This window comes from Fulvia fulva, chromosome 2 (assembly GCF_020509005.1).
Source record: "Fulvia fulva chromosome 2, complete sequence".
In the NCBI taxonomy this organism is placed as follows: Eukaryota; Fungi; Ascomycota; class Dothideomycetes; order Mycosphaerellales; family Mycosphaerellaceae; genus Fulvia; species Fulvia fulva.
Window position 1 is genome coordinate 5,777,830 of NC_063013.1, and position 20,148 is coordinate 5,797,977.

At 53.5% G+C, this 20,148-nt stretch overlaps 10 protein-coding genes across 10 annotated transcripts; 5 read left to right on the top strand and 5 right to left on the bottom strand.

Annotated features, from left to right (window-relative positions):
- Positions 1–224: 224 nt before the first annotated feature.
- CLAFUR5_03540 (Fructose-bisphosphate aldolase) lies at positions 225–1,512 on the bottom strand (the record flags this gene model as incomplete). Its single annotated transcript, XM_047902688.1, has 3 exons — positions 225–324; positions 378–1,126; positions 1,282–1,512. 3 exons carry the CDS (start codon positions 1,510–1,512, stop codon positions 225–227), a joined length of 1,080 nt encoding a protein of 359 aa, XP_047757707.1.
- Positions 1,513–2,249: 737 nt separating this feature from the next.
- Positions 2,250–7,171, top strand: CLAFUR5_03541 (Pre-mRNA-processing factor 19; the record flags this gene model as incomplete). The annotated part of the gene is made up of 11 exons (XM_047902689.1): positions 2,250–2,262; positions 2,317–2,361; positions 2,419–3,336; positions 3,389–3,826; positions 4,149–4,179; positions 4,221–4,434; positions 4,524–5,720; positions 5,784–5,933; positions 6,384–6,606; positions 6,677–7,036; positions 7,092–7,171. 11 exons carry the CDS (start codon positions 2,250–2,252, stop codon positions 7,169–7,171), a joined length of 3,669 nt encoding a protein of 1,222 aa, XP_047757708.1.
- A 163-nt stretch (positions 7,172–7,334) lies between these two features.
- CLAFUR5_03542 (uncharacterized protein) lies at positions 7,335–8,308 on the bottom strand (the record flags this gene model as incomplete). Its single annotated transcript, XM_047902690.1, has 3 exons — positions 7,335–7,485; positions 7,545–7,711; positions 7,763–8,308. The coding sequence occupies 3 exons, from the start codon at positions 8,306–8,308 to the stop codon at positions 7,335–7,337; spliced, it is 864 nt and encodes a 287-aa protein (XP_047757706.1).
- A 446-nt stretch (positions 8,309–8,754) lies between these two features.
- On the bottom strand, positions 8,755–10,560 carry CLAFUR5_03543 (ATP-dependent DNA helicase pfh1; the record flags this gene model as incomplete). Its single annotated transcript, XM_047902691.1, has 1 exon — positions 8,755–10,560. One exon carries the CDS (start codon positions 10,558–10,560, stop codon positions 8,755–8,757), a length of 1,806 nt encoding a protein of 601 aa, XP_047757625.1.
- A 1,740-nt stretch (positions 10,561–12,300) lies between these two features.
- CLAFUR5_03544 (Na(+)/H(+) antiporter 1) lies at positions 12,301–14,270 on the top strand (the record flags this gene model as incomplete). Its single annotated transcript, XM_047902692.1, has 4 exons — positions 12,301–12,323; positions 12,376–13,144; positions 13,200–13,363; positions 13,418–14,270. The coding sequence occupies 4 exons, from the start codon at positions 12,301–12,303 to the stop codon at positions 14,268–14,270; spliced, it is 1,809 nt and encodes a 602-aa protein (XP_047757623.1).
- A 550-nt stretch (positions 14,271–14,820) lies between these two features.
- Positions 14,821–15,027, top strand: CLAFUR5_03545 (uncharacterized protein; the record flags this gene model as incomplete). The annotated part of the gene is made up of 1 exon (XM_047902693.1): positions 14,821–15,027. The coding sequence occupies one exon, from the start codon at positions 14,821–14,823 to the stop codon at positions 15,025–15,027; it is 207 nt and encodes a 68-aa protein (XP_047757705.1).
- Positions 15,028–15,285: 258 nt separating this feature from the next.
- Positions 15,286–15,951, top strand: CLAFUR5_03546 (Mitochondrial inner membrane protease subunit 2; the record flags this gene model as incomplete). The annotated part of the gene is made up of 1 exon (XM_047902694.1): positions 15,286–15,951. One exon carries the CDS (start codon positions 15,286–15,288, stop codon positions 15,949–15,951), a length of 666 nt encoding a protein of 221 aa, XP_047757621.1.
- A 97-nt stretch (positions 15,952–16,048) lies between these two features.
- CLAFUR5_03547 (putative tartrate dehydrogenase/decarboxylase) lies at positions 16,049–17,213 on the bottom strand (the record flags this gene model as incomplete). Its single annotated transcript, XM_047902695.1, has 3 exons — positions 16,049–16,410; positions 16,475–16,922; positions 16,971–17,213. 3 exons carry the CDS (start codon positions 17,211–17,213, stop codon positions 16,049–16,051), a joined length of 1,053 nt encoding a protein of 350 aa, XP_047757704.1.
- Positions 17,214–17,722: 509 nt separating this feature from the next.
- On the top strand, positions 17,723–18,394 carry CLAFUR5_03548 (Pleckstrin y domain-containing family A member 8; the record flags this gene model as incomplete). The annotated part of the gene is made up of 2 exons (XM_047902696.1): positions 17,723–18,042; positions 18,097–18,394. The coding sequence occupies 2 exons, from the start codon at positions 17,723–17,725 to the stop codon at positions 18,392–18,394; spliced, it is 618 nt and encodes a 205-aa protein (XP_047757702.1).
- Positions 18,395–18,523: 129 nt separating this feature from the next.
- CLAFUR5_03549 (U6 small nuclear RNA (adenine-(43)-N(6))-methyltransferase) lies at positions 18,524–19,895 on the bottom strand (the record flags this gene model as incomplete). Its single annotated transcript, XM_047902697.1, has 2 exons — positions 18,524–19,700; positions 19,762–19,895. The coding sequence occupies 2 exons, from the start codon at positions 19,893–19,895 to the stop codon at positions 18,524–18,526; spliced, it is 1,311 nt and encodes a 436-aa protein (XP_047757703.1).
- Between the last annotated feature and the right edge of the window lie 253 nt (positions 19,896–20,148).

Sequence of the window (20,148 nt, forward strand, 5' to 3'; positions counted from 1 at the left end):
CAGTCCGGCTGATCATTCTGGCGATGGAGAACATACCGAGGGCAGCGAACAACGCCATCGGAAGGAAACGGGAGACAAGCTCATTTGAGCATGAAGGGATGGTGGAGATGGAGGGAAGCTTTTTTGGAGGGAAGCTTTTTTGGACTATCTACCATACCGTCATCGACTCATACTGAGTTGCGTGAAAATGCAAATTGGTCATACCACTGGGCAGCTGGAATCGTTTACAGCTGGTTAGCAGTGTTGAAGTCCTGGAGCGCGACAGCAATACGCTTCGACATGGTCTTCTCTCCCTCGCGAACCCACACTCTTGGGTCGTAGTACCTGTAGTTCGTTCGTTAGCACAGCACGCCGTGATCAAGTGGAGAGCCACTTACTTCTTGTTTGGCTTGTCATCGCCATCTGGGTTGCCAACTTGCGAGTTGACGTATTCCTTCTTGTTGATCATGTAGTCGCGGATGCCCTCGGTGTAGGCGTACTGGAGGTCGGTGTCGAGGTTGACCTTGCAGACACCGTAGCTGATGGCGTCAAGGTAGTCCTGCTTGCTGGAGCCGGAGCCACCGTGGAAGACAAGGAAGACTGGCTTCTCATCCTTGGTGCCCTCCTTCTCCTGGACGTACTTCTGGTGCTTCTGGAGGAGCTCTGGCCTAAGCTTGACATTGCCTGGCTTGTAGACACCGTGCACGTTACCGAAACCGGCGGCGATCGAGAAGTATGGCGAAATTGGCGAGAGAGCCTTGTAGATGTCGTAAATGTCCTCTGGCTGTGTGTAGAGAGAGTTGTTGTCGACGGACTCGTTGTTGACACCGTCCTCCTCACCACCGGTGATACCGATCTCCATCTCGAGCCACTGCTTCATTGGTGCAGCGCGCTTGAGGTACTGGGCGGTGGTCTCGATGTTCTCCTTGACTGGCTCCTCGGAAAGATCGATCATGTGCGAGGAGAAGAGTGGGGTGCCGGAGGCCTTGAACTCCTTCTCATCAGCATCGAGCATGCCATCGAGCCATGGGAGGAGCTTCTTTGCGCAGTGGTCGGTGTGGAGCACGACCGGAATGCCGTATGCGGGTGCAATGGCGCGGACATAGTGTGCTGCGGCGATGGAGCCCTGGATGGAGGCAGACTGGTCCTACAAACACAGAAGACTGTTAGCTACCCTCAAGAGCTATGCTGGTACCTCAGAGGACGGTGTCAATGTGGAGAGAGGGCGTCGTGCTGTGCATGTTTCCAACAACCCACTGCACTCTGAGCCACCGTTCGACCTCTGAGACCATTCAAACGTACCTTGTTGTCGACGCCCTTTCCGGCGAAGTAGGCTGCACCACCTTGAGAGAACTGGAGGATAAGTGGTGCCTTGGCGTCACGGGCAGCTTCGAGGGAAGCTACGACCGTGGAAGAGGATGTGACGTTGATTGCTGGAATAGCGAAGTTCTTCTCCTGTGCGTACTTGAACAGGTTCTTGACGTCGTCGCCGTAGATGACGCCGCTCTTCTGCTTGAGGACGCTCTGTGCCATGGTTGCTGTGATTCTGTTGTGATTGTGGTGTGAGGTAAGCTTTTACCAAATTACTCAGTATGGTGAGTGTATGCAGGTACTGTGATGGTCTTTCAAAGTAAGTGCGATTGAGAAGGAGGAAGGTTCTGGTTCATAAGAAGAATCTTTTGCAAGGCAGTGACGCAGTATCCTACCCCGCCACAGCCCACCAGACCAGGTCCAAGATCTCCTGCTATTCACGGCTGCGCGCAAGCACAGCACCCGTTGTTTGCCATTGGTGCTACAATTCTACCCGACTTTGGCCGACTGGTGCATTCGCTTCAGCCTTATCGCTTGCATGTGACTCTCCAATGCAGATTCATACCAGACCATCGATTGTCCTCCGTGGGGTTGGTTGCAGCGTTCAGGTAGGGAGTGCCTCGCTGGCACGGGATGATTACGGCGGGCGTCATTTGCGAGAGGGTTGAGAAACTGGAGTCTCACCAGTAACAGCGACGTCAATCAGACTCCACTGTTGTAGTCGGTCCGTAATACGTTCGGTGTATCTTTGATGAGGGAGCACGTGCGGAGATGATGGCCTGAGCAACGAGAAACGAGAAACGATTGAATGCCCGGATGCCTGACAGCCGGAGAGGCGAGAGCTAGTGTTTTACAGTTTCGGTGCGGTTCGAAACAGCGTTTGAAGAAGTTTGGCAAGCGCAATTGACCAGCAGCAGGTGCAAGTCATCTAGCGTTGCAAACAACACATCACCTTCACTATGCTTTGCGCAAGTAAGCACTGAACGAGTCCGCTCCAGTAATCGCTCTCACTGACATTGTTGACAGTCTCCGGCGAGGCACCGCAGCAGCCAGTGGCTTCGCGCAAGTCTGGTCAGTCAACCGTCGTCTGCTAGCATGGGGATTCGCAAAGGCTTACAGTAGGTATAGGCAATGTCTTCGAGCGTCGTTTGATAGAGACTTACATCTCTGAGCACGGCTCCGACCCTGTCAATGGCGAGGAACTTTCTGTCGACGACCTGATCGATCTCAAGCAATCGCGTACCGTTAAGCCCCGGCCACCACAGCTCACCTCGATTCCGGCACTACTTTCGACCTTCCAGAACGAGTGGGACGCTTTGGTATTGGAGACATATCAGCTGAAAAAGCAGCTGGGCGAGACACGGCAGGAGCTGAGCAACGCGCTGTACTACAACGATTCGGCGCAGAGAGTCATCGCACGTTTGCAGCAGGAGAGAGATGAGGCTCGCGATGCTCTGTCGAGAGTGTCGGTTACAGGAGGAGCGAATGGTGTGAACGGCACAAATGGCGATGCCATGCAGATTGATGGAGCTCCGCTTTCAGATGAGGTTGTCGCCAGAATCACAGAAACACAAGAGCGCCTGTCCAGCACCCGGAGGAAGCGACCTGTGCCTACGGAGTGGGCTACTGCGGATGAGATCCAGACCTACGATGTCAAGGGCTCGATTGACACACAATTCACTGGCGCCAAGTTCCTTGCGGCAGACCACACCGGGGACTTCTTCTTGTGCGGTGACTCTGACGGTGCCATGGCCATCTACGATCTACAGGCTGGTGCCTTCACCACGAGGAGCAACCTTGGCGCTGGTGCGATCCTAGGTGGTGGATGGTGCAATGACAAGCCTGCTGTGGCTACATCAAGCGGCGTGGTGGCAATAGCAGAGGAGGGTGCTGTGAAGGCGAAGTTCCATCAACATGCGGGTGCTGCAACAGCTGTTGCTGGTCATCCAAGCGGCGAGATTCTGGTCTCTGTGGGCGTTGACAAGAGCTATGTCCTGTACGACATACACGCATCCAAGGTGGCCACTCAGGTCTATGGCGACGTTGGTAAGTTATACGCTCGACAGACTATGTGGACTACTGCTGACTTACCTCTCAGAACTTTCTGCTGTCGCCTTCCACCCCGACGGACACCTTCTCGCAGTTGGTGGCGCGGACGGGAGTGTCAGACTGTACGACGTCAAGGCTGGACAGCACGCACACACATTCCCAGCACCATCAGCTGCAAGCCCAGTTGTGGCTATCACTTTCTCCGAAAACGGAACCTGGTTGGCATCGGCGAACGAGGGTCAAACCGCGGTAACTGTGTGGGATCTTCGCAAGCTCAATGCTCTGAAGACACTCGACATTGGTACTGTAGTGACCGGCATCTCGTGGGACTACACCGGCCAATTCCTGGCGGCTAGCGGAGCAGGTGCAGTGGTGGTCAGCCAGTACTCGAAGAGCTCGAAGTCCTGGTCTGAGCCTCTTCGCAAGGCTCTCAACGCAACAGACGTGAAGTGGGGATCGAAGGCCAAGAGCCTGGTGGCTCTGACTGGCGAAGGTGCAGTCAGCATCCTCAGTGCATGAACTGGTGTGGTGAACATATGAGGCAGGGCGTTCTGGCGCTTAGGGGCCAAGGGGCTGTAGCACTTTCAGCATGTGGCCTGAATGCTACATGAACAGGCAGGTTGTAAAAGACTCTTCGATACTCTTGTGGCAGGTAGTTAGTTGTTACACTCGCGCGATTAACGCCGAGCTGATAAAGCCGCTTGCCACTTCATGCATCAACCTGCTCTCCGAGCACTTCACTTCTGTTTGACTCCGCACGTATTCAGCGTGTTCTTCTAGAAAGCACTGTCAGCACAGATGTACTTGAGCAAAGAAGCGTCTTGCAAGGTGTGAAGGAAAGTAGCACTCCTTTGTTGACGCAGGTAAACCTACCGGCACAGACCAATCGGTTCATCAGCGCCTCCAACACACACACCCTCCGAAACCTCGCGCTTCTCGACCTCGACCACGACTACACAACACACAGCACCGCACTGTGACTTGCGAACCTCAAACTTGTGCAGCCATCGCCCGACTTCACCTAAAGCAATGGATCTGGCGACAGGTGCGAGCAGTTCTGGTGCTTTCCCGCTCATAAGACGCACTTCCACGAAGGCAAGTAATGCTGAACGCCGGCTGCTTCTTGCCTGCCCGAAATGCAGCAGCATTCACTGTGGAGCTTGCTTACTGACTGTGACCTTCAGAGGAGCTTCGGTACAATGGCAGACGACAGCCGCGAAAGCTCGCCTGATTCACTATTCATCCCGCAGAACGATCACTACACGAATGAACACACCGCACAACGTGCTCGTACACGTGGTGCACTTGCTCTTCCACCACATATCGCAACCCGACCATTCCGCTTCCCTGGCGACGGACTCGACTACAGACGACCGATCATGTCGAACGGTGAAGGTGCAGCAGGTGGAGCAGCGAGTCATGGTCACGAGGTAATTGATCTTACGGATGATGGTCAGGGTGATGCTGCAGCCGAGCCTGCGCAGCAGACAGCAATGGCGAGCTCTTCACGTGCGCAAAGGCCTCCCAGATTCGGCAGGAACATAATAGACATCGAGAGTGAAGAGGAGGAAGAGCATCGCAGTGAGGCATTACATGAGCAAGCCCCCGCCATGACCGGCTTCATACCTCCTCGAGACCAACGTAACCCTTACGCTCACCATCCACGATTCTCACAACTACGACGACCCTCTAGACAAACCACAAGCAACTCTGCCAATACGGCCGACCTCGAATTCCTCTCAGAGCGCCCTCGCTCACGACCGCAGACTGCTAGCCGGTCACAGACGCCGGCAGTACCAGCACCAAGAAGTCTCACTCCATACCCAACAGGCGTGGGCGAGCCGATCGACCTTACTGGGGAAGATGACGAGGTGGTCCACCTCAACACTGTGCCACGGCCCGCTGATAACCTCGTAAGACCAGGCACGACTGCTGGCAGTGGTACTAGGAGCTTCTTCGGTGGCGTGGCCGGCATAATCAATAACATGAGTGCGGGCAACAGACTGGGAGAGCGTATACGGGGATACTTTGGTGATTTCGACATGGCAGAACAGCAGGAGATACTCGATCGGGCATTGGAACGCCGGCAGCAGATACCGCCGCCGCGTAGAGGTACGGTTTCTGCTCAAGGCGGTCGGGTCGGTAACATGCCTGGAATGCACATCGCCTTCGACTACGAACCCGTAGCCTTCGATCTGGGCATCGTCGGAGGCAATAGACCGCCCACACCTCCGTACGAAGCCCCTCCACCTGCAGCAGCCGGATTCACACGCAGCCCTGGAGAGGACGAGGTGGTGGTGTGTCCGAACTGTGGAGACGAGCTCGCGATGGGAGACGGCGATGAGAAGCAACAGGTTCACGTTATCAAGAAGTGCGGCCACGTAAGTTCTAATTTCTTTCTAATTTCTTTCAAAGCCTGCACAAGAAGGTTCTAACTTATCCAGGTATATTGCGGCGATTGTGCTCGGAACCGCACGAAGAGCGCTCGAAGCAAGAAGGGGAAGGGCAAAGCACCAGCTCATGGACCTCAAACCTTCAAGCACTGCGTCGTGAGCGGATGTAAGGAGTCTGCTACTGGCAAGGCGATGATTCAAGTCTTCCTGGGCAGTTAGCGACGTTGAGAGGTAATACTTCTGCGATACCCAGAGTCGAGCAAGGTGTTTCGGATCATGGCATAGCAAGCCCATTCGGGAGGTGCTGTACAATAATGACATTGTAGTAATGCATCAAGCGGCCGTTGGAAGTGGCATTGGATTAATAGCAGTCTTCTGACCACCCATTTCCTCGTTGCTGTGAAACATGGCGTCTTGTACGTGTGCCAGCGATCCTATGGTTCTTTTGGACGTGTATATGATTGATTATTCCTGGCTGGCTACGTCAGTGCTCAGGTAGAACTACGCGACAGGGTTCAGCTACATGTAGCTTGCATATCCGTGCGGCTCAACGACGATCGTGCAGCAAGAAACGCATGCATCCAGTGCAACTCACCATCGTACCGAACTACTTCACTCTCAATCATGGACCGGCCTGGCGATTCACAGAAGCCTGCGCGGACAGAGCCACGCACTAAAAGCTCGCCCTCTGGCCCGAAGACTCTCTACCTCATCCTCTACAATGCCATCTCCGCCCTGCTATGGTCTGTCGTGCTTGGACGCGTCCTCCTGATCGCACCGCTCCATGGCTACCGAAACGTGTTTGTTGGAGTTGGGGAATTTACAAAGTGGACACAGACGCTGGCCACGTTGGAGATTGTGCACTCGCTCTTAGGTATACATACTCTCTTCCCACCATCTCGTGCAAGATATCGAAGCTAAGTTCCACCTTCCCTCCTCTGCAGGCATCGTCCGCGCACCACTCCTCACCACTCTCATGCAAGTCGCATCCCGCCTTCTCCTCGTCTGGGGCATCGTTCACAACTTCCCGAACACTACCGCCCGCAGCTCGCCAGCTTATTCGACCATGTTGATCGCGTGGAGTGTCACGGAGGTTATAAGGTACAGCTACTTTGCTGTGAACCTGGCGTATGGACGCGTGCCGAAGTGGATGACCTGGCTGAGGTATAATACGTTCTTCGTGCTGTACCCTTTGGGAATCAGTAGTGAGTGTTGGTTGGTCTGGAGGGCGATTGAGCCGGCGAAGACGTGGAATGCGGCGTTGGAGTGGGTGTTGAGGTTGGTGTTGTTTGTTTATGTGCCGGGTAAGTGGCAGATGCAATGAGAGAGGGAGGGAGACATGAGCTAATGCTGTGGTAGGATCGTATGTTCTGTTCACGCATATGATGGCACAGAGGAAGAAGGTCATGCGGAGCTTGAGGGAGAAGAAGGCGGAGTAAGAGGTTGGACGACATCATCGAGACAGACGGCAGCGCACACGCAAGGCAGCGGCAGCTCTTGACATCTGCTTCGAACACACGGCCGCTCTGGCACAAGCCCATGGGACGTTGTGGAGTGCATCAGCAGCCCTGACTCAGCGACATCGCTCGGCTCGTAGTACGCTCACTGGCTCGGTTGAGCAGCTGCCTCTGGATTCACGCTTGGAACATCAGAGCCTGTTGCGACAGTCGCACCTGCATCCACAGGCAGTATCACGCCTGTTATCCACCGAGCTTCATCACCAGCCAGGAACCTGATCGCAGCTCCGACATCCCTACAAGTCGCAGATCAGCTCATACATACCAAAACATTGATCCGTTGAACTTCACTCACCATGCAGTACCTTCTGTCTTGAGGAGACTTCGGTTCTTTCGAGATTCTCTTGCCTCTTCGGACATCCCAGAACTGTACATCATAGGGGTGTACACCATGCCGGGACACACACAATTTACTCTGATACCCTCCTCAGCATGATGCGATGCCATTGCTCGCGTCATGTTCTGGAAGCTGTCAGTAAAGAACCGCATCGTTCTGGAACGGCTTCGACTCACCACAATGGCGCCTTTACTCGTAGGATAAAGCAGATGCGGGTTGCCACCTCGAATGCCCGCAACACTCGCAAGATTGACAATGCTCCCCCTCCACTGCTGCCCTTCATTCTTCCTCATCTCCGGAATCGCATACTTCGCCATCATTACCATACTTCCCACATTTACCTCCATACTCTTCGCCCAAGCCGCCATATCAACATCTACTGCCGTTCCAGTCGCACCACCAACTCCAACCCCATTCACCAAAATATCAACCCTCCCATACTCACTGACCGCTTTCTCAACGACAGCTTTACAGTCTGGTTCTGAGGCAACGTTGGCTTTGATCGCCACTACTTTCCCGTGTCCATCGGTTTGGATCATTTCGGCTGTACGTTGGGCTAGTGAGATGTCCAGATCTACGCATACTACTGAGGCGCCTGCTTCAGCCAGGAGGATTGCTGAGGCTCGTCCGTTGCCGATGCCTTCGCCTGCTGCGCCTGCGCCGGTCACGATGGCGACGCGGCCGGCGAGGGAGCGGGTCGGACGGGTGAAGTGTTCGCTCATCGTCTATGTTGTTGTTGATCGATGGCTAGAAGGGTGCCGGAATTCTGAAGGATAAGTTGGGCCTATTCTTTGTCGTTTGATGTCCAGCGCCTCGAACGTCTTGTGTCTTTCGATGGGTAACCTTCTTGTGGAAGGACTGTTCTCCGGTGGGATGGGGTCGTATTGGTCTGCGCTACTCTCCTTCAGGTGCTGGCTATCAGTTGCAGGAAGTCTGGCCGTATTACTTGATATGGAGTCAATGTCGCGGGGTCGTGAAGTGAATGATGTGGGGTACGAGCTTTGGTTGAAGGGTGTTGCGAAGTCGGCGCTTCGTCGTACCAACAATATCATCAGTGAGAGGGATAGTTCATAGGAGTGCTGAACTTCAACATGAGATAGCATCCATATGAAGCCACTAGATCACTACATATCGCCCAAGATATAACAGAAGCACACCAGTGCCATACCTACTTCACATACTCACCAATGGCCCACTTCGTCTTCTTCAAGAACCTGAGCACCGCAGGATCCGACTTGTGCTTGTCGAAGTCTTTGGTCTCACCGATCACCTTCAAGCCTCGCGTGGACTTGGCGCGAGACAAACCCACATAGACCTGCTCTGCCTGGAACACATTGTCAAGATGCACAATGACCTTATCCAAAGTCATGCCTTGTGACTTATGGATCGTCATAGCCCATCGAGCTGTGAGCGGGATCTGCGTGCGACACTCCTTGGAGTATGGCTCCTCGTTGCCGTACAGCTCGAGGCGGCAATCGGGGAGTATGACTACCTCGACTCGCCTTGCTTCGTTCTCAAACAGTACCCTGGGCCATTTGATAGCCGTGTCTGGGTCATCTGGATCCGAGTTTGTGGTCACATACTCCTTGATTTGGTCTGAATAGAGCGAGGCAAATTCACCTCCACGAGATGGAACGTGGGCGCAGGACTCGCCTTGGTAGATATGAGCGGACCACTTGTGGACTTCTTCTCTCTCCACGCCCTCGAAGCCAACGACTCGGCCCTGGCTGCCATTTACCAGCCCCCGTTTGACGTCGATGTTCCGTAGGAGGATGACTGGCATTTCAAGCTTAAGCTCCAACTCCTCAGAGTAAGAGTGCCGCTCTTGCTTCATCTTTGGGGAGATTGTCTGACCAGCAGGTATCTCTCTGTCATAGAGCCAGCGGTGATCACGATTCCTCCAGAAGTAGTTGTGGCACTGGTACGACATGGTCTCCCCTTCATGAGTCTCGAAGTCCTTCTTGTTCTCCTCGTCGACTTGCTCGTTCTTGGCGAATAGCTTGATAGCTCCATCAGTATTTTCAGGGTGATGTAGGATGAGAGCTTTCGAAACAGGAGGTATTTTCTCACCGCGCGCAATCCTGTCGAGTGTCGAGACGAAGGAAATCTCTGACTGGCGCTGATTCTTGCCGAGAAATACATTGTCGAATTTCGCAGCTTTCCAGGAAGCGGCACTGAAAGCCCATCTTTTGCTTTCTTTCTCCGTTATTCCACAAGGCTCGCAGTCGTAATACCATACTTTCTTGACCTTCTTCCTCTTCATGCTTTTGCCGCACTCGATGCAGTGCTCGAAGGGAGAGACAGGTGGCAGCTGACAGAAGTCACCGCAGCACACCAATTGAACACCTCCGAAAGGTTCTTTGTGAAGGGTCTCAACACGAGGTGGAGGGCCTTCGTCATCGTCATCATCAATGACACTGTCATGCTCAGCATTGTGGCCTTCGTCCTTGTCAGCACGGCCGGCTCGCAGTGCATAGTTGAGGCGCTCTAAGGTGTAGCTCGACACCATGGATATCTCATCAATGATCAGGGTGTCGAGGTCTTTAAAGTGCTTCGAATTAATATCTTGGCGTGCGTTGTCCTTGATGTCGTTCAGACTCTGTTTTCGACTGAAAGGACTCCATCGGGCGAAGTGAGAAAGTGTGCTACCTCCAACATGTTCAGCAGCTCGTCCAGTTGGGGCAGTCACGTCCACGCGCTTGTCCTGATTCCTCAATCGGCGGATGGCCTCCTTAAGCACAACAGTCTTCCCACTGCCAGCTGATCCAGTCAGGAAAGTGTTCGCTCCCGATACAATTAGATCGATGGCGGCCTGCTGCTCTTCGCTGAACACCATCGCAGGTATTTGGACTTCATCCTCTGGACTTATACTGTTGACGTCGTGTTCAAGCTTCGCACGCTTCGCTGGAGGTTGCTGCTCGCATGCAGGCGACGCCGAGGGCGTACGCCAGGGGAAGTTGTTGCTCGCGGACATCTCGATCAGCCACTTCGGAATGTGATCTGTTCCCACTTGCAAGTGCTGTCGATTTTGTAGCAGTCGCCGTCCCGCTGCTCGGAAAGCGCTGATGTGTTTGAATACCTGGAGCGGAGCACAGATTGAGCGTTCGATCAGTGAATTCGACGTTTTACCGGATGATCAGTTAGTGAAAGGTGCCTGTGGTGTCAATGAGGATCAGTCTGCTGCGAGGTTAGCTGGGTGCGAGAATCTTGATGCCGATCGATCGTTTCGACCTGCTGCATGCGGTGAGGTATCGTTCTCGAGCGTTGACGCCTTCTGGTCACCAATAGGCAAGAGCTCGAGCCGTACCTTGATGCGGTAGCTGGTATAGTGATTAGCAGATGCCAGGACGGCGTTCGTCCATCTGTGCCTTTCGTGGATCAGGCTTCGTTGAGTGCTAAGTCGCTGTGACTATACGCGAGATGCTTGACTCTGGCGCTAGCGTGGGAGGTACAGCTTCGATAGCAACATACTAACGTTAGTGCTCATTCCCTTGGGATTGTCTGTGGTCGCTGTCGTCCGACGTGTGAATGGAGGGGAGGTGATGCCAGGGTAAAGGGGAAAGGCTGCTGAATCGTTCTTGCCTATCACTATGTTGCTGCTGTCAGGGCGATGGCCGAGAGTCAGTCAGTGAAAGTGAAAGTGATTAAGAGGGGCCAGACTCCTTTACTACCATAGTGCGCGTCGATGTGTTGATTATTACAAGCTTGCCGTAGCAAAAGCTGCCTGCCGCCAGACGAATCTTTGAAGACAGCATGCTCCAGCGGCTCATCGCTTGGGCTCACCAACCACGCAGAGGAGGACCTTGAACCAAACACACCATAGCTCATCACAACCACGGACTGTTGGCTTGGTCATACATACACTGTCGCCTCGGTCTTGCAGCAAAGCAGGCACAATCACCCTTATGGTACATGTAGCCGTCGGCGTTGCAGAGGGAGGCACTTCCGAGGGCAGGTGGCAAAGTGGATTGCCGCCGAGCGCTTCGACTTCTTATCGAAGCCAAGGCCTTTGCTTGAACGCGCTGGCGTGTGGCCAAGCAGCAAGGCCGCATCGATGCATTCGAGCTTGCAGCGCGTCGCGGTAACATGTATGATACACGGCCACGCGCTCGTCGGAAAGCATTTTGAGAAGTCAAGTCGAGACCCAAGCCGGCGACGCACTGCACTTTGTCACCAGCCCTTGTTCGTCGCGTAGATACATGTACATCATCTTCCGTGGCTCACATTGTGTGCTCTTGTGCTCGGTCTTCCTGCCTTCAAAAGTTTCAATGTTGCTGGCATCGAGGACGATGACGATGGAGTCATCACAGCCAAGCCGGCAAAGTGGCGCCACTCAAGCGTTCGTCCATGAACTTCTCATCACATCCATGTCGCCGCTTCATCATCAACAAACACATTTCACACCAGGCAGAAAGCGCAAAGAACCGCGACACACCCAGGGCGCACTTGCAGTCGAACGCGTCCGGAGGCCATAGGACAAAGTGGCAGGAGAGAAGCAGGACGAATCGCAGCAACTCAATGGCCGGAGCTCAATAACACATGTTACTGCCCTTCCCGGGAACCTTGCACTACGCGCTCGAGCAGCAGCGACGAGAGTACGATAACAACTGCTGTGGGCTTTGGTGAAGTCTGTGTAGCACCAAAGCTGTTGATAAAAAAAGAAGGAAAAGAACACGATTTCTAACAAGCTCGCTGAGCGCCAAGGTTGCCGAAAATGCCCACCCTCTCAGTCGTGAAGTAGGTCGCAGAATGGCTGTATTTGTCTTCAATGCGCTGATGACTGCTCCAGCTTCAATATAGTCTGCTCCGTGCTGGGAGGATTCATAACCATCTTTGGCCTGGTCTCCTACCTGCTCAAGGAGAAATTCCACCTATCCGAGGCTTTGATCTCGACGTTAGCTGGCGTCGTGTTCAGTCCGCACGCCACCAACTGGATCCGGCCTCTGGACTATGCTGATGGCAACGATGTTGACCTCGAAACAATCACACTTTATTTCTCCCGGCTTGTCCTTGGAGTACAGCTTGTGCTTGCCGGTGTACAGCTGCCAAGCAAGTACTTGTGGAAGGAAAAGAAGAGCCTGTCCATTCTGCTTGGCCCTGGGATGATCATCATGTGGCTGGTCACATCATTGCTTGTGTGGGGACTGATGCCAGATATCGACTTCGTTATGGCTATTGCGATTGGATCCTGTGTCACCCCGACCGACCCGGTCCTGTCCAACAGCATAGTGAAGGGTAAGTTTGCAGACAAGAATATCCCGCCGCCGCTGCAAAAGATCATCATTGCGGAGTCAGGAGCCAACGATGGATTGGGCTATCCCTTTCTATTTCTGGGTCTCTACTTGCTTAAGTATGCCGGAGATGGTGGCCTCGGTCAGCATGGCGGCGTGGGACATGCTTTTGCCTTGTGGTTCTACGACACGTGGGCATATGTCATCATTCTGTCCATAGTCTACGGGGCTCTTATCGGATGGCTTGCCAAAGAAGCACTTCACTGGGCGGAGGAGCGTCACTACGTCGATCGAGAGTCTTTCCTCGTGTTTGCCATCGCACTTGCGGTAAGACCATCATGACCCCTCTGAGCTGTCAACCCAGTAGCTGACTGTGTCCCAGCTTTTCATCGTCGGAACGGCTGGCATGCTGGGTTCTGACGATGTGCTCGCCTGCTTCATTGCTGGCAATGCATTCACCTGGGACGACTGGTTCAGGCTCGAAACTAAGGATGACAGTCTACAGCCGACCATAGACATGCTACTGAACGTGGCAATCTTTATGTGGTGAGTGCCGCTGCAATCGCTACACTGTGTTCGGCAGTTGACATGCTATTCTAGGTTTGGCGCTGTGTGTCCCTGGCACAGCTTCGTTCACAATAGCGTGATTCCGATATACCGCCTCATACCTCTTGGGATACTCGTTCTACTTCTCAGGCGTCTACCTATGGTTCTAGGCTTCCACAAGCAGATCCACCAGATCGAACATTGGCAGCACGCGTCTTTCGTCGGCTTCTTTGGACCCATCGGCGTAAGCGCAATATTCTACCTCTACATTGCGCGGGAGTTCCTCCGCGAGATTGAAGTGGACGGACACGAACGTGAGGATGCTGCACGAGAGTTCGAAGTTTTGGAAGTCGTCGTCTGGTTTTTGGTGATATGCTCCATTGTGGTGCACGGGCTGAGCATTCCGCTAGGCAAGCTGGGTCTCTACCTACCACGGACCCTTAGCACTGCCATGTCTTCGGAGCGTGTCTCGCGCAGTCCCAGCCGGAATCGTGGCGATGCCAACAACAATGATGAGCCAGACCTTAATCTCTCGCCCAGCAGGATCTTCAGCATTGCGAGCAACTTCTTCGGACGCATTCGAAGTCACACTGCTCGCCCAGTGGGCACGACTGTCCATGGAGAGCACGAGCCGAAAGAGCATGATAGCGAAGCTTCGCACCCGGAAATCTCCGCTCCTAGGAATGCCCGAATTATTGGCAACCCTATCAACGCTGGCAATGATGCCAGTCAGCCACACGAGGCACCTCTCGACAAAAGCGGACGACATTCACCATCGAAGGACCGTGTCATCACCCCAGTGTCTGGACCCACCACGCCTACCGCCGGAACATTTCAGAGAAGTATCAGGTTTCCGGATGAGGCAGACACATCGAAGGCGTCAAGCGTTCGCGGCCGCCGCGAATAGCATCGTCTGCGGGTTGTGCTGGCAGGTCGTTGCGTTCTTGCATTGCCTCACCTTCTCCAAGCCACACGACTAGCAGCGCAAGAGCCCAGGCTAGGCACGGCAAAGCACTATTCAGGAAGCCTACAGGTGATTCTGTGTTACTAACTGGATGCATACAACGTCGTGCATATTTTGGCGCCAACTATTAGCATAAGCTTTCACACGGGTCAACATATTCAATGCTATTACTATACCTCGCGCTCACGTGCGATACTAATAAGCGGGCAGCGTGTTCCTGCTGTTTGTTCGACCCAAACGCTCCATATTTCTGACCATCAGCCAATCAAAATCAGTTGATTACCCCGCCTTCCATGGTTACCACAGGCATATCGCTGGCCTGAACTCTCGACTGGCGGGGGTAAAACAAAGCCTCCTCCAGGTTGCTTGACCGTCTCCCTCTCTTGTGTTCTACTACTTCTCATCACAAAGCAAGGACAAACAAGCTCACATTCCTCCATACAAGCTTCATTTCGATACCTTCTGTTTGTAGTCAGTCGACCTTGTCTCCAGTATGGCTTCTGCTGCAGTCGTAGGCCCAGTCAACGCACATCTACCACCCACCCACCCAAAGCTGAGCGAGAAAGAAGCAGGCGCTATTTGCCCCGTTACCTTGGCCACATTGAACCACCACAAGGGCAAGGTTGCGTTGCACCCTGCTGTGCCAGATGATGCGCCAGCTCAGAAATGTCCAGTCGCTGGAGCGCAGATGGCAGCTTAGATGACTGGGGTATGTCATGAAGATACGAGCGTACGGACAGGAAAGAAACAGGAAATGTTTGTACATATCAAGGCCACGGCGTTAGTAGTGGAACATCATCATGTTTGGTCAGCTGCAATGCGTTTGAGATGATACGCCGTTGAATGAAAGTTGCGCCAATATTTGATGAAGTCTCCATCAACCGACACAACACTCCGGTCCGTGTGTCTACACTCACCTTCTTCTCATCACCATGACATCCCTCGCTACTATGCACCCATGCCATTGAAAGGCCCATATTGGGCCCTCGTCCGGGGCGGCATCTGGGGTGTTCTCTTGCCGTCTGGACTCACCATCGCCTCTGCCATCTTCATCAAAGATCATGTCTTCGAAGGCACCTGGATCACCGGCTCCTCGATGGCTCCCACTCTTTCACCCAACTTCAAGACCTCAAAAGCCCAAGACTTTGTCCTCTGGAAGCAATGGCAGCCAACGTGCAACCTTCAGCGCAGCGATGTAGTCCTGTTTAACGCACCTCATAACCCAGATAGAACCGCGGTCAAGAGAATCGTCGCGCTGGGCGGAGACACGGTCATATTGGATCCGAAGAGACGTCCCGATGGCGTGTTGAATGGGAGAGCCAACCCGGCGGCGAAGAGTTGGGACCTGCGTAGGGGAAAGGTGCAGGTTCCAGAGGGACATCTCTGGGTCGAAGGCGACAATATCGAGAAGACGCTTGATAGCAATACATATGGGCCTATCAGCGAGAGTCTGATACTTGGCAAGGCGTTGGCAGTAATCTGGCCTCCCAATCAATTCGCGCAGAAGCCTTGGGAGGGCTACAAGAGTGCGACGAAGGTCGTCAAGGGATCATTTGAGAGGAGGGTGTTGGAGGAAAGGGACCAGGATAGCCAGGCACAGGCTGTGTGGAAGCCAGACGGCTGAGAGACATGAAATTACAGCCTCTATGAAGTGCAGATAAGAAGTGTAGTAATGCACTGATGCAGGTCGACTGCCGAGAGGTCGATGGTAAGTCGTTCTGTTACTTCCCAAACACGACATCAATTTGCTTCATCACAGCATCAGTAACCTCTTTCGTGTTCGCAGAACCACCCATATCCTTCGTCCTCGTTTGGGGGTTGCTCGTCACGTTTTCAATGGCTTGCATGAGGCCGTCCGCGACCTTGTCCAGCTCACCTCGACCCAGCCACCTCACCATCTCAGCAGCCGACCAAAAAGCACCAACGGGATTTGCTATCCCTTGCCCTGAAATGTCAGGCGCTGAGCCGTGGATTGGTTCAAACATGGATGGATACTGCCTCGTTGGGTCTAGGTTCGACGATGGAGCAATACCGGTTGAGCCAGCAAGAGCAGCAGCGAGGTCAGATAGGATGTCGGCATGCACTAGACGAAACGCAACGTTAGCCAATCTCTCTCAGACGGCTCTCGTGGGGGAAGAAATACGTACGATTTGTGGCAACGATCGTGTCCATTGATTGAGGATTGTTCACCATACGTACAGTCATAGCATCGACCAACATCTTGTCGTACTCGACCACACCTTCGTACTCTTTCGCAACCTCATAGAACACCTTATCCCACAGCACCATCCCATGCCTTTGTGCATTACTCTTGGTCACCATCGTCAGCTTCCTCCTCGGCCGGCTTTTCGCTGTCTCGAAAGCAAATCTCATAATCCCTTCAATACCGACTCTTGAGAAGATTGCTACCTTCGTCGCCACGGTATGAGGACTATTATCGTGGGTTGTTCCGCCTTGCCCAGCATATTCGCCCTCACTGTTCTCACGGATGATCACCCAGTCCAGATCCTGCGGCCTTTTCTGGCATTGAGCTAAGGGCGCTGTGGTTCCTGGGAGAATCCGTGTTGGACGTACGTTCACGTACTGGTTGTTCCACTTTCAAATAGGGAGGATCAAGTTCCAGAGAGATATGTGGTCAGGTACAGAAGGCCAACCTACTGCACCGAAGTATATTGCATCGTGCTTTGCAAGCTGCTGCATTCCATCCTCGGGCATGTACCAGCCACGCTCGAGGTAGGCTTTAGAAGACCAGTCGAAGGTAGTGAAGTTGAAGTTGAAGGTGCCAACGACTGAGGCGAGTTTGTGGAGGACTTGTTCGGCTGCTTCTGTGATTTCTGTTCCAATGCCGTCGCCGGGTATGGAGGCGATGTTGTATGTTGTGGACATGATGGAGTGGAGGGCAGGAAGACTATGAATGGATTGTATGTGACATAACAGATGCTGCGTCCGCACTAACGCTATATATCTCAACGCGAATGAGGGCGAACACAAGGTAGGCCATGACCGGTGACATGAACAAGGCCCGGGATGAGTTCAGGCTGATCGGTTTAACCTTGGAAGCACCTGGCCGACTTCGGACGTTGTGGTCTTGGTAGCATGACATGTATTGTAGTCCGGATATGCGAGCATGTGATGGTTGCCTTGGTGTATTGGCACGATGCTTCCAAAAAAGTGTTTTGGGAGTATGAGGCTTCGCAAGGAAGATATCGCACCCTCGAATAGTCGAGCTCCAGAACGAAACTCGAGCAGGGTCCACGTGTCTCGCTTGACTAGGTCGAAAGCTTCACCGTAACATTACTATCGAACATTCCAGCTTCCTGTTCTTGCCATACCATAGCCAAAGCCCAAAGTCATTTGCTTCAAGGCCTTCTACCTGACCATCTCCTCTAACAATCATGGCAGCGTTCCCTCCCGGCGGCACTTACTTCGACGGCAAGAAGTCGTTCGCCCAAGTCCCAGTCGATGACAGCAAAGATGGCGGCGCTATCTCAACAACAGAATTCCTTGAGGCAGCAGAAGCTCTGACTGGCCTGTTCGATATCCTAGGACCTACCGCCTTCAAGCCCGTCAAGACCGACATGGCCGGCAACATCAAAAAGATCCGCGATCGCCAGCTTGAGAGCCCCGTGGACTCGGAGACACTTCAAGATCTGGCGAGGAACGAGCTGAAGACGAAGAAACACACTGCAACGGAAGGTCTACTATGGCTAACAAGGTACACTCTCCTCCTTCTCCCATTCGCCTCACGAACTAATCCCATCCCTCACAGAGGCCTCGACTTCACAGCCCAAGGTCTCCGCCACAACCTCAAGCACTCCGACCAAGAACTCTCCGTCTCCTTCCGCGAAGCCTACGGCGGCACCCTCAAGCCACACCACTCCTTCGCCATCAAACCCATCTTCTCCATGGCCATGTCTGCCTGCCCGTACCGAAAGGACTTTTACGGGAAGCTTGGTGATGATCAGCCGAGAGTGCACAAGGAGCTCGATGAGTGGCTGCAGGGTTTGGAGAAGATCGTGGACATCTTGAATAAGTTTACACAGAGCAAGGAGGCCCAGTGGAAGTAAAGATGGGAAAGTTGCGCCAGCCGGAGTGATTGGGATCGCGGGGTATATCTGCTGTCGACTGCGGCAATGGCACATGATCAGGCGTGCGAGAGAACGCCTGATGATACTCGAAGACGCAGCAGACCATCGCTACTTACGGTCAGAAAGCGAACGCTTGAGCATGCCGCAAAAGCTCTCAAACAGCGCCCACTCATGTCCCCTCAGCCATCGAACTTCGATCTGCTGATCTTTGCAGCTGATCTTCACCGCAAGAGCGACGAGGTGCTCTTCTTCGCTGTCCCTCTCCTTCTCATCAGTAGCCATCTTGGTAGCATCGTTATCGGACGAACCTATCTTCCTCTTTCTCCTTGCAGCTCGACTCCACACGTTCCCGATACTCTCCACGACGCCCGCATCAAGCAACGCTCTCCATTGCCACTTGACTTCAAGGCCTTGCATCACCTCGTTGACTCTCTTTCCACACGCCTTCACATCTGCTCCAGGTACTTTGACAGTTTGAGCAGTAAGTTGTGGCAACACACTCAGCACCAACTCCCCGTGCCTCGCTACATCGTTCCTCGGCCTCAAATCGCCAAAACTCCATGCCACCGCATATCGCTTGGTCCGGTGCCCAGGATGAAGCGAGGTAACCGCAAAATTGTTGATATCATGCTCCTTCAGCTTGGTGATGATCTGCTGCAATGATGAAAGTTTGCTGAGCATAGCCGTGTACCATTGCACTCTCTCGCGCAGGCGGAGACTTTCGTTCAGGATTCGAGTCACGAACCCGACATCGCCTCCAGGACATATCATTTCGTTCGAGGCGCCGGTAAGAACTGCTGATGGTGCTTCTTTGCCGTCCTCCGAGAGCTTTGCGGCTGATTCGAAATCAGATTGAGAGCTGTAGAAGGGTGGGTTGGTCATGACGAAGTCAAGCTCTTCTATCTTCAGAGAATCGAGAGGGAGGATAGAGCCATCGTTGTCGACTTGCTTGAGCTTAATCCGCGACTTCAGGCCGTTGCCTTGATTGTTCTTCTGTGCCCATGCGAGAGACTCCGCGTTGATGTCCGTCCCTGCCATTCGCCAGTTTTCACGCGTGGAGCAGGCAAGTAGGGCGTAGATGCATGATGCGCCGACTCCAATATCCAGGCCGAGGACCTCACGATCCGGATCGACGGCTTCTCTGTACTCTTCGTTGGTCGTGTCGAGAAGTTCTTGTATCCAGTGGACATAGTTCCATCGAACTGGCACGGGCGGGCAGAGCTTGTCGTCCGGCAGCTGTATTGAGAGATTGAAGTCGGTCTTGAGCAAGCTCTTGGTGAGTTGCCTGTGACCTTCGTCAGCACGCTTGAGGGCAAGGTAAGGTACACGTAGCAGAGGGACGTTACTGCACTATCTTTGTATCTTGGAAATTGATGAAGCCATCGCGCTTGCCGTGCTGCGAGATGATGGCGAAGTCAGGATCGCGTTTGGCCAAGTCATCAAAGTCCACATCGCGGTCGTAGTAAGGTAGGTTCTTCATCGCATTGTTCGGTTGGCAAGAATGAAATGTTCATGTTGTGATAAGGAAGCGTGTGAAGAGCATGAAGAAAATGGAGGCATGAAATCACTGGGAAGCTGGAGGAAAGCTCGGTTGAAGCACGCTCCGATACGCACAGGTGCCTTATGGTAGCTAGAGACACGAAAGTCGCGTGGTAAGTTCGCGTGCAGTCGAGATGGCGTCGAGCAACGGCTGCCTGAATTTTCCAATCATTCTCTTCTTGGGACATCCAGCA